This window comes from Lontra canadensis, unplaced genomic scaffold (genome assembly GCF_010015895.1).
Source record: "Lontra canadensis isolate GAN:19392208 unplaced genomic scaffold, GSC_riverotter_1.0 scaffold21, whole genome shotgun sequence".
NCBI classification, from domain to species: Eukaryota; Metazoa; Chordata; class Mammalia; order Carnivora; family Mustelidae; genus Lontra; species Lontra canadensis.
In genome coordinates, this window is record NW_022631015.1 from 6,152,256 (window position 1) to 6,164,892 (window position 12,637).

The 12,637-nt window shown below is 38.4% G+C and overlaps 1 protein-coding gene across 2 annotated transcripts in view; it reads right to left on the bottom strand.

The window, feature by feature from the left end:
* The window catches only part of F13A1 (coagulation factor XIII A chain), a 162,188-nt gene that overhangs the window by 140,572 nt on the left and 8,979 nt on the right, over positions 1-12,637 (bottom strand). For both annotated transcript variants that reach the window (XM_032861509.1, XM_032861510.1), the window contains exon 3: positions 7,787-7,975. In XM_032861509.1, coding sequence (XP_032717400.1) covers positions 7,787-7,975 — 189 coding nt within the window. The remainder of the gene's footprint in view (positions 1-7,786; positions 7,976-12,637) is intronic.

Below are 12,637 nucleotides of genomic sequence, written 5' to 3' on the forward strand. Positions count from 1 at the left end.
GCGTCTTTCTCACCACCTTCAGAGGACAGGGATTCTTCCTAGACAATCCTTCATCCATGCCTCTTCACCTCCTCCAGCATTCTGCCTCAGCCACCCAGTAATTCTTCTGAATCTTCAGGATTCTTCATCTACTGGCTCTGTTCCCCAGGCCTCCATACACATTAAACTACCTTCAATCCTAAAACAAAGACCCACACAAAGACACCACCTTCTCTATCCTACATTCTTCTCAAGTTACTATCCAAATTGTCTATTCTTCTCTTCCAAAAAGATTAGTCCACATTTGCCACATCCACTTTTCATATCTCATTTACCTTCAAACCATTAAAGTTTGGTTTGTCCCTGAGTAACCAGTGTCCCCATGACTGCTGAGTCCAGTGGGAAGTTCTTACATCACTGCATCTCCTTGTTGTATTTGATAAAGCTGGTCACCCTTTCTACTTTAAACACCCATCTCTCTTGGCTTTAGTGACCCTGCGTCCCCTGATTTTCCTTCTGTTTATCCAATCATGTGGTCTTTGTCTCCTCCAGGGGCTCCAGGTCCTGGACTGATTCCTTAAAAGCTGTTTGCTCTCAGGATTTGAACCTTGGTCTGCTTCTTATCTGATTTACTTTTTCTGAATAATTTTACCCATCTATGATGTATGAAATCGAAACTGATTCCCTAAACTTCAAAGGCTGTCTATTGGACATGTTTATCTGGAAGTCCTTCAAGTACTTCAAACTCTGAAGGCACAAACCAAATCACATTTATGCCTCCACTATTTGCCTGGTGGAGGTAGTGTGCATTGTGATGAGGAGAGAATGTCTGGGTTCAGATGGGAGCCCCAGCACTCTTCAGATGTGACTCCAGGTACATTACTCATACCACCCCAATCCTCTTCTCATCTGAAAAATGGAGATAACCATAGTCCCATACCCAGAGGTGTGCCCAAAGAATTAAATGGGACATACACAGAACCTCTGCACAGTACCCAGTGCTGGTGAGTGAGTTATCAGTGAGAGCCAGTATCATCATTGCCACTTCCCACACTCACCTTTTTTCCCCCAATTTCTCTGCATTCTTTATCTCGTTTGGAGTTGCCACCCTCTGTCATCATAGGCATACAACTCCGCAACCTGGGAGCCACCTGACTCTTTCCTCCCCTCTGCTCACACAGACTGCCATTCACAAGTCCCGTGGATTTTGCCATCCAAATGTTCCTCAAATCCCATCCGTCTTCTCCATTGTTACAACAGCTGCCCTAATCCAGGCTCTAACTCTCTCTCTCTCCAATCTTGAACCCCCAACTGAGAATTGTTAATGTCACTCTTATCCTTAAAACACATCAGAGTCTGACACCCCAGCTGGCTTTCAAGACACGCTATTCAAGAAATGAGTGAAATAGAAATATTGAAGTTTTGAGGATAATCCAATATTTTATGTGGTTAAGAATGCAGAATATGTGCAATTGATATCATCCTGTAAATGGCCGGGTCCAGGATGAATGACCTCAGTGTGCCATCAGTAAGGGCTGCACTTTCAGACTCACAGGATAGCCAAGCTGGAAGGGACTTCTAGCACACGCCACTGGGTGTCTACAAGCATCTGCTCCTAGTGCCCCTGCCCCTCTCCTCTCAAGGGACTGGAAAAATGAAATAATTTTATAGCCTCTCCTATAGATAATGGTGGCAAGTGAGAAGCTTCCAGAAAAGCTTTTGTTGCCCTGATGGGAGGAGCAGGTTTTGCTGATGCCATCCCTCCCCTCTGGTTTCCACCATAACCAGAAATATGAAGCCTGGAGCCATGGAAGCCATGGCAGGACTGAGAAAAAGGCAAGAAAATCTTTGAGGTGCTGTCCTGCACATGTTGGGTTCCTGTGGTTGGGCCCAAGGAGCAAGGAACTTGCTCACAAATCCTGTCATTTGCTTGGAGGGCTCAGTGGGTAAGGCTGCTTTGAGGGGGATTGTTGGTAAGGAATCTAGCTCATATGTCTCTCCTCAGAATAACTCTCCCCAGGTAAGTAGGGGGCCCATGTCAAAGTAGAACAAAGTAACGCCACAAACTTCCTGTTTCCACAGTTGCAGCTCCAGGTTCCACAACCTATAAAGAACACTGCTCCAGATTCCTTCCATGATTTGTCATGGCTTCAGACTCAGAGGTAGAAAGACAGAAAGGGCCCCATAGAGGACCAGGCACATTTTTCAGCCACACCCACCTCCTCAAGTTCATTAACACGTCCCACCTAACGCACAAAGATGGCTATGTTCTGCCAGCAACTAATGAATGCAGTTATCAAAGCGTGGGGACCATCGGTAGCTCATGTGCAGGGAGTCTTGGCCAAGGAAATGCAGTAGTTCTCCTGTTCATCTTCTCTATTCAGAGGACCCAGGAATCAATGGATAAATCTGGGACCACTTGAGAGAGTCTATCTACTTAAGTGTTTAAAAAGAAAGAAAGAAAAAAAAAAGCTTGATTTAAAGGCAGGATCACTGGGCGCCTGGGTGGCTCAGTCAGTTAAGCATCCGCCTTTGGCTCAGGTCATGATTCCGGGTTTCCAGACGGAGCTCCACATTGGGCTCCCTGCTCAGCAGAGAGTCTGCTTCTCCTTCTGCCCCTCAGGCCCCTTGTGCTCCCTCTCTCTCTTTCTCGCTCTCTCTCTCAAGTAAATAAATAAATAATAACGTCTTTTAAAAAAATTAAAAAAATAAAGACAGGATCACTTATAAATAAATGCTGTGGTTCTGAAGATAGTAACAAAGGAAACTCCAGTGCTTAGCACGTCCCTGATCATCTGACATAAAGTCACAGGGAAACAGAGAGGAACATAATAAATAACTGAAGGCAAACTGCAGACAAGTAAGTGTAAGTTGACCTTTTTCCTGTGTTTTTTTATATTTTTTATTTTTTTATTAACATATAATGTATTATTAGCCCCAGGGGTACAGGTCTGTGAATCGCCAGGTTTATACACTTCACAGCACTCACCACAGCATATACCCTCCCCAATGTCCTGTGTTTTAATATAGTGATAGCTTGCTCTATGCAGTAGTTATAGTCTTTAAATTAACGCATAAAACTGATCTTTGCTGATAAATCTAATCATGGTGTAAAGACTTCAAGAGAAATATTTGAAGAGATTATGTGTTTTTATTTTTTACAAAGCATTCTTTTCCTGTTTTTTGTTTTTTTAAAATCACTCCTTGTACTTTCTAGGTTTCCTGAAATGGAGGTGCACCTGCATGTATGTATAAGACTTTGTGCCTCATTCCATTACTAGTGCACATTTAATACTCTTGTCTCTTCTCATCACCGCAATGACTTTTAAAATCCAATTTTCATGGTTTTATTCAATCCTACTGAAACAAATGTTGCCTTTCTTTCTTTCTCTCTCTCTCTTTCTCTCTTTCAAGTAGGCTCCATGCCCAGCATAGAGCCCAGTGTGGGACTTGAACTCACGACCCCGATATCAAGACCTGAGCTGAGATCAAGAGTCGGATGCTTAACCAACAGAGCCACCCAGGTGCCCCACAAATATTGCATTTTGAGAGAAAAGTCTCTGAGTCTCATGAGTGTCCCACATGCTCTTTTTCTTCAGTCTTGGTCCTACCACTGTCATGAGAACTTGGGCGGTCATGGCACCTCCTGAGTGACATGGGGTGCACAAAAGAACTAAAGGGATAAATCTTCTATCATTGGTCTTTTAAGGCCATTTACAAATGTGTCTGATTTCTCATACGCCAAAGAGTAAATGTGGAATTTTGTTATTTTTCTTTCCTTGTTTCTGCAGGAAATTTGGAAATACGAAATCCTCAAATGTAATAACATCTATTATAGGTTACACATACTGGAATACAGCTTACCTCTGAAAGTACACATTGTGAGCTCTAAGAAGGATTTAGAATACGTGTTGATTTTTAAAATATATAGATTTTTATCTCAAAGGTAAATTTGCTATGCTTCTCTTCTCCCACTTTTTTACTGAGGGAACAAAATACAGTGCCTTCTGTGAAAAAGAAAGGAGGACTTCATATGCTCACGGTGGTGATGCTGTGGTCATGGCCCTGACCTTCCCACTCAGGACAAAGTGTCCTGCCCCAGTGACTCAAACTCTCCCTGGGAACCCAATCTCACACTCATCTTGTCATCTTCCCTAAGACTTCCATTATTATAACTATTTTCTGAGTGGTCTGTGGGAAGGAGCCTCAGACCTCAGTCAAGCCCTCTTCAGGGACAAAGATTTCCTCCCTCCTCTCTGCACTAAATATTTGACTATAAAGGAGATAAAAAAACGTTCCTGTGTAGTTGGAGCTAAACTGGGGACAGAGCTTCTAACATTGACACACAGGTAGTCATCATTGCGTTACAAAGGTGGGAAGGGCATTTTAATCAAATCTAGTTCAAACGTGTGCATGTACACACACCCACACCAATCCCCCCAACACCCCTCCCCCGCCACACACACACTCAAAAGTGATAAATGACTAGGGGAAAAAATAAAAATAAATTTTCATCAGATTTTAAAATACTCTGAAAAATATTAGCTGTGGATTCCTTTCTCACCTGAAGTACACATTATTAAAAAATATTAATAATAATAGTCTGCTCCCTAAAATGTAATGAAATTGTGGTTATTACATGTCACCTAACATACAGGAATGATAATTTAGTTTTCCTTTCTCTTGCCCCTCAATCGGGATAGCAAACAGTTCTGTGCAGAGCCCCAAGTTGTACTGATGCTATTTATTCTGACTCTGTGATCTCTTTCCTCCCCTCCCATTTCCACTCTGGCTTCAACTGATTTTCCCACATTTCTGTTCAAATTTGTACTGTAAATTAAAGGGAATACAAACCACATACTTCCAACTAGTTAAGGGTCAGAGATATTTTTCTAAGGAAGTGTTTATTTTTAGCTCTGATGTTATTACTTTTAATTTACACACACACACACACGCACATCCCACAGAGATCCATAATTTTACCTAGATGCATACATATAATTATATCATTGTGCTTGCTTTTTTTCTCTTTTCCTTACCAGCTTCCCCTTTCCTTTTGCCTCTCCTTCCCTTCTTTTGGCTACTCTCCCACCATGGAATGTCATCACCTGTGTGTGTGCTTCTTACTCTTTAATGCACTCACAGTGCTCGACAGACCTAGGCACAATCACACACACGTAGAGAAGATGATATGTGCTCGTCCATAGTCTGTTTCTTCACCACTACCTCACTCGAACTCATCTGACGTAGGTCTAATTCATTCTTGTTTTTAAACCAACAATCCATTATGTGACTATATCACAACATATTCTGCCATTCCACTACCGAGGGATGTTTACTTTTATGTCACTCTAACAATGCTGCAGTAAATAGTATCCATCTTTATAAACTAGACTTTAAATATCTTTGGTATCAATTTCCAAGAGTGGAGTTACTGAGTCAAAGGCATATGTCTTTTTAATATTAACAGATACTGCCAAACTGCTTTCTTAAAAGATTATGAAATTATACATTTATATCAGCAATGTATGTTTTTCTTAACATACATGCCAGCCACAGATTTTACAGGTTTTTTTCTAAATTTTTGCCTGTTGGATAAAAATGACTTTGCTTGGCTTTCCCAGTCTGCTGGAGAATTTGACTATGTTTTCATATGATTACAAGTTATTTGGACTTTTTATTTATTTTATTTTTTTTTATGTTTTTCTTAATTTGGACTTTTTACATTGTGAACTGTCTCTTCATATACTTTGCATATTTTTCTATTGCTTGTCTTCAGATTGTCAATTTGTAAGAGCTTTTTTTTTCTATGCTAACCTTTTATCACTGATGTATGTTGTGAATATTTTTCCAGCTCTACTATCATTGAATTCATATGTGATATTTTTGTCATATACTTATAGTTTGGTCATTTGTTCATATATATGATCATCTGTCATATTTTGGCATGTATAAGCCAAATATATATACATGTAAAATAATATATATAATTATACACATATAGTTAAATATATGTTAAATACAAGAATATGTTAAATGCATATATTTACATGTAACATATATATCTACATATACTAAAATACCAAGATGTAAAATACTAGTTACTTCAGCATCATTTAATTTATTAAAACAACAAACAAAAAAATCAAAAGCCCACATACTTTTCTTACTCCACAAAACTAAAGACTATATTCACTAGTCTTATATACTGACATCAATTTCTGGATTGTCTATTCTGTTCCACAGACACTTCTTATAGTATGTTCAATAGATGCTTCTGATAGAAAATGCTCTTTTTTTTGTATAATTTTCTTGATTTTTCCAAGTAATTACTCTTACAAATGAACTCTTATTTTATTTAAAAAAAATCCTCCATTGGGATTGCTATTGGAAATGCATTATATTTACATACTAATTTTGGGACACTTAAAAAAATTGAGATATCACATCCAAAAAATGCTTTTCTTTTCCAAGTTTTTTCACATCTTTTATGAAGATTTAATAGTTGCTTTATTTGTGTTTTGCATATTGTTTTTTAAATTTTATTTTTACATTTCATAGTTTTACTAACTCTGATATGTGGAATATTTTTCTTCTTATATCTATTTCTGGGTTCTCAATGCTAAAGGGAAAAGCTATTGACTTTATGTATTTATCTTCTATCTAGCCATCTCACAAAGTTTTATTAATATTGTGCTTTCGTCCTTGAATCTATTGGATCTTCTATATATACAACCATAGCATTAGCAAAATATATAATTTTATTTTTATCAGTATTTATAAGAGATATTTCTCTTAAATTGTTCATTTGTTAAAATCTTTGAAGATTACAAAAAAGGAATGTCAATAGCAGGTATCTCTCTCTAATTTCTCATTATATTAAATTAACTTTTTGCCACTTAGAATACCAAAAATTGTTGGTTTGGGGTAATTTTTACTGTAATTGAGATTTCTTTTACTTTTGTTTTATTTAAAGTCTTTAAGAGAAAACAGCTGCTGAATTTTGTCACACTCCTTTCAGTGAATATTGATCTGATTGCCTGATTTTTTCTTTTACTTTGTTTATATATAGGATTATATAGATAATTTTTCTGATATTGAGCCACCTTTGCTTTTTTGTGCATGTGTTTACTTGCTATATTTGTAAATTTCTAGGGAAATATTTACTAAAATGTGTCAAATAATAGTAGCTACAATTTAAAGAGTTCCAGGATCTAATTAATTTGGGAAACACCCAACCAGAGTTAAATGGTACTTCGCAGAACTGTTAAGTTAATGTGTATTGTAAACCTACAAAAGGAGATTAGAGTACAAAGTGTTTAGTGAGCTTTACTTGACTGTCTATCTTTCCTGAGTCATCCCCTGGGAGTAGATTAGAGCTGAACAAAGCTTGGGAAATGCTTATATGGAAATTGTACACTAAGAATTGAAAATAGTTTTAGCACATAAGACTGATGAAATCATGAGAGTAAAATCGATAAATTAAAAGCCACACTATAGGATGCGAAAACCATTTGGAGAAAAATAACTAACATTTTGTACCAATTATACTCACTTTTATTATACAAGATTTTTACCCGGCTAGGCTCAAATTATTAATGTTTGGCATTATACAGACCCATCTTAGAGCATAGGGTGGTCCTGGGGCTGGATGTAGCCCCAGCTCCAGCCAATTGTCAAAGTATAATTCTAGGAAGTAAACAGTTGCACTTGTATCCTTCTCTACTGTGTGGCCCATGGTATCATGACTATCCTAACATGATGATACAGATGGACTATCACAAAACAGCTTGTGCACGGCACTCACCAATGACATATTCCACTCTGAAGAGATCTCTTCTGGGGTCATATGGACGATTGAAGTCGATCTGGATGAAGAAAGACTGTCCTCTACGTACAATCAACTTGTTGTTTTCATACTTGTCAGTGTGGTGGTCTACTTTATTGGTGTCCCATCGCTCCTTGAACAGGTGAACACTGGTGACATGAAGGTAGTCTACACATAAAAAAAAAAAAATTGAGGGACACCACTGAATAACTTTGATACAACTGCAAACTCAAAAAACAAGATTGTTTTTCCAGATTCTTTAGGTATTGAGGTAATGAGGTCTGTTGGATAAAACTCTCTATTGGAGGCTGATAGATTTAAGAGTCCTTCTCTTGTGACATTCTTGCCTTCAAAGAGGATTTTAAAAGTTTTGTCCCCTCTGATCTCACTTCAGACAACAGGGCGCTCACTTGGGATAGACAGAGAAGTGCTGATGATGTCTCCCATATAGGTCTAGGTACAGAGAAACTCAATTCTTCACATTCCCAGAGCTCATGCTGGCTCAAGTCTTCACATTCCCAGGCTCATGCTGGCTTTCATCGTGACTATCACCTCACTATGTCACTAACTAGGAATAAGGACAGGATAGCCATTTCGATTTTCTTATCTTTAAAAAGGGAGGAATTAAATCTGACAAGGCCTCAAAAGGATGTTCCAAAGGTCCAAATTGACCTTTAGTTCAAAATTCTCCTCTTACTTCAGATAGGGTCAAATACCCTTCCTTCTACAATTCTAAAAGTAGATCTAGTCCTTCAAAGATAGGAAAGAAAAGAACAGATATGGAGACAGAGTACTGACATTTCGCTGAGGTAGATATAACTCTTCCCACTTTGAACATGAAGAAAAAAAGTTTCACATTTCCAACAATCTGGAAGTCAACCCTGGTCTGATACAAAATCTATAGGTCTTTCCTCTGGCCTTTTGGAATTGGGAGGATAAATGTCAGTTATACATTTATTTCAGCCATGATAACACTGGATAAAGGTTAGATCCCCTCCTACCTTTCTCCCATTCTTCTGCAAATGATCACTGAGTATGAAGATAACTTTATCCATCTACACTGTAGCTTGAAAATCTAGTCTAGAGATAGATTTCTGCATGCACACTTGGAGTTTTAAAGGGGGAATTAAGGAGAGAGTCTGGTGGGGGTACACTGGACTTCTGCTACCCTGATCCTGTCTGCTGCATGGTTTGCCTTCACAGTTATGAATACAGTGTACACAGAGAACAGCTGCTGAGCCTGCACTCATGCTGGAACATCTCCCTGAGAGACTCCAATGCCTTCATTTGTGGTTACACGGGAATCCTGTGCAGGACACTTGGTCCCATCTGACTTCATTTTTTTCTCATAGGAGAAACCAAGAAGTTGGGATCATTAAGATACTCTCTAGTACTAAAATCTAGGAGTTCCTGAAATGCTCTTGATTAATTCAAAGTCCAGGTAATCCTGAGTTTGAATCTCGGGTCTCTTAATTATATAGGTAAGGAATGTTGCCTCACAGAAGCTGAGTTTTCGCACCTTTCAAATGAGGAGACTAATACTTTGAGAATTTCTACAAAAATTCAATTACATAACAAGACAACTGCTCTGGCACGATGCCTGGCACATAGTGGGGCCCTAGGCTTACTTGTGGCTAGCTTAACTATAAACTCTGATGGAGCCATGGTCTATATTACATGATGTGGTGCTCAGTGGGCTATTCTGACTGCAACATTACCGCACACAGAAAGTACAAGATACAGTTTTATTTTTACCCCATTGCAGAACCCTGAACATGGTCCCCTAAAGGGCACTTTCCTTCCATTATGATGTGGATGGAAGATGTTTAATTCTCTAGACCTCTGTCTTCCAAGCTGACTTTCCCCTAAGTTCTTTGGCCTTATTAAGGTCACAATCCTAGTGTTAAGGCAGCTTCAGAAAGAGCTGGAGACTCATAAATGTCTTAGTTGAAAAGGACCCCAGTAATCAACTCATCTGGTCCTCTTTCTTAGCACTGTGCTTTCCAATAATGTTTTTATTTTGTTTAAATGTCTGAAAACCGAATCCTCAGAAATGAGTTTAATCAGGTCTCCATTAATCAGCACCAATGGAAGGAATACACTGATATTATAGCCTCATGGAATCTCTGAGGGCAAAGGCACTTTCTAGACCATCTGGTAGACCTGCTATGTACTGCATGAAACATCTTGAAAGCCCAAATGCTTAGGTTTTTTGTCTTCAACTGAACCGGAAACCCAGTATCTCACAAGCAAACAGTCCATTTTTAAACACTTTTAATTATTTGAAAAGCCCTCTTAAGATGAACTGACATCTGCTTCCTTGTAATTTTTCTAACCATGGATCCTGGTTCTGATTTCTGGGTAAAAATAGACTACATTCTATTCATTTCATCTGGCACTCCTTAGGTATATAAAGACTTCTATTCCTTTGACTAAAACACTTTCCATTTCCTCAACTGTTCTTTTCCAGAACTTTAACTCTCTACTCTTTTCTGGAACATATTTCATTTCATAAATTTCTTTCTTGTATTTTTTCTAGAATTAAGTACGTTATTCTAGCTACTATTTTTCCAATGAAAAAGAGAGACTGCTACACCTTTCAAAACAAATAGCATATTTCTATTATTTCAGTCAAAGGTATCACTAGTACTTTGAATTGTTTTATCTTATTTTTTGATTTACAGTAAGCATCTGTTAGACCAAAAACTTTAAAAATACTTTCTGATGTCATTTCTACCAGTAGTGCCTTATAATTCAATCCAGACTCCTAGAAGCCAGCCATATCTATACAAAAGTTTTCTTCTTTGTAGTTCAATTTTAAGGTTTTTCGTGTATTCATATTAAATTTTATCTTATTGAGTTTGGTTAATTGTTCCAAGCCCTTAATAAAATTTTAGACCCTAAGCATATATTCAATATATTTAATATTCTCCCTAATTTCCTGTCCTCCAGGAATTTTATGTGTGTCATTTTATGTTGCCATTCAAGGCATGGATATAAATGTTGATTAGGTCACTGCCCAGTAAATACAAGCCAGATAACTGCATGGTGGTAGGCTCTAAAAAGTGAACAGATAGTTATGACATAGCACCATAAATATTCTGATAAAGCAGTATGGGTATTGGGTGGAAGAGGGTATCTGGGAGGTATAGGGAGCCTGTAACTCAGATTGGGGGAGTGTAACTAAAGAAGATTTTTGGAAGAAGTGAGGTATATAAGCAATAATCAGAAAGATGAACAAGTTAGCCAGGGGGAGGGGAGCAAAGGCTTAGGCAACAGAGTGTCTGGTTTACTTAAGAAATTGAAAGATGATTGTTTGGCTGGATTGTAGAAGTGGGACCACAAAGGAGGAGTAGGCAGGAGCCACTCATGCAAGCCCTGTACACCATGTTAGGGGATTTGGACTTTAACTGCATTGGGGATACCATGAAAAATCTGAAATAGCAAACTGACATATCTTCATATATATATGTGTGTGTGTGTGTGTGTGTGTGTGTGTGTGTGTGTGTAAATTTCAAATGCTTCTGGTGAAAGAGTAAGAAAAGGAATGGATGGTGGCAGTGTTGGAGGCAAGAAGTTCAGCTAAGAGGCTGCTTCAGCATTCCAAGTGAGGGATGGGGTGAGTTTAGTCTGCCTGAAGGTATTGAATGCACTGGTCCTGGAGCGCTGCCAGGATTTGCCTTATCTCATCCCACCTCCACTCCCATGATAATGTCCCCCTGAAAATGAGTATATCAGTTTTATGCCTTGGCTTCCCAAGTATCTTTGACAAAGAGAAAAATAAAGCTGGAAAGAGAAAGACAAGTATTTTTTAGTATCTGGTTCTCATCGGTTTTATTCTTATTGCAAATGAAAACTCTGGCTTTCTAGTTCCATGGGCCTGTCCAGTGAACTTGGTTAATATCTAGTGAGTCCAGCTAAAGCCAGTCTATCTTCAAAGTAGTGTAATGTGGTGATACTTTGGTGGGATATTGATATGCACTGGAAGAATAAGAGTTCCATGGTTACTCTAATTTGGGAAAGGCTGGCTTAACCAAAGTCAGTCAGGATTCTTGAAGGATTTATGGGAGACCTTTAATGATGTAGACTATAAATTTCCTATAGGTCTCGTGTTTTCCAAATTTAAATGACCATGAAAACTATTTTTTGTGGCAATCAGTGTTTTGCAGCATATGTTCCAGGAGATGCTTCACTATTTACTAATTGTGCAACCTCAGGGAAGTTATTTAATCTCTCTTCAGTTTCCTTATCTTTAAAAAGACAATGAAACACTCACCTTACAGGGTTAGTGTAAGGATTAGATGAAAAAAATGAAAAAAAAAATGTACTAAAGTGCTTTAGTACAGTGTCTGGCACCTAGTAAATGCTCACAAATTATTTTTATTATATTAGCATTGTTACTATTAAGAGAAGAGATTATCATAGTGGATAAGAGTATGGATTTTACAGCCAGACTGCCTGGAGTCACATCCCAGCTCTGGCACCTACTATTGCTATGACTTTGCACAAGTTATGCAAATGTCCTGTCCCTCAGTTTTATCATTGCAAAATAGTGGTGGTGTTGGGATTAAATGAGAGACTGCTACATTCCTGGGGCACCTAGGTGGCTCAGTCAGTTAGGTGTCCAACTCTTGATTTTGGCTCAAGTCATAATCTCAGGATTGTGAGACTGAGTCCCACCTTGGGCTTTACACTCAGCATGGAGCCTGCTTGAGATTCTCTCTTCCCTCTCCCTCCACTCACTTCCTGTCCCCACTAGCGCATGCTCTCTCAGGAAAGAAAGAAAGAAAGAAAGAAAGAAAGAAAGAAAGAAAGAAAGAAAGAAAGAAA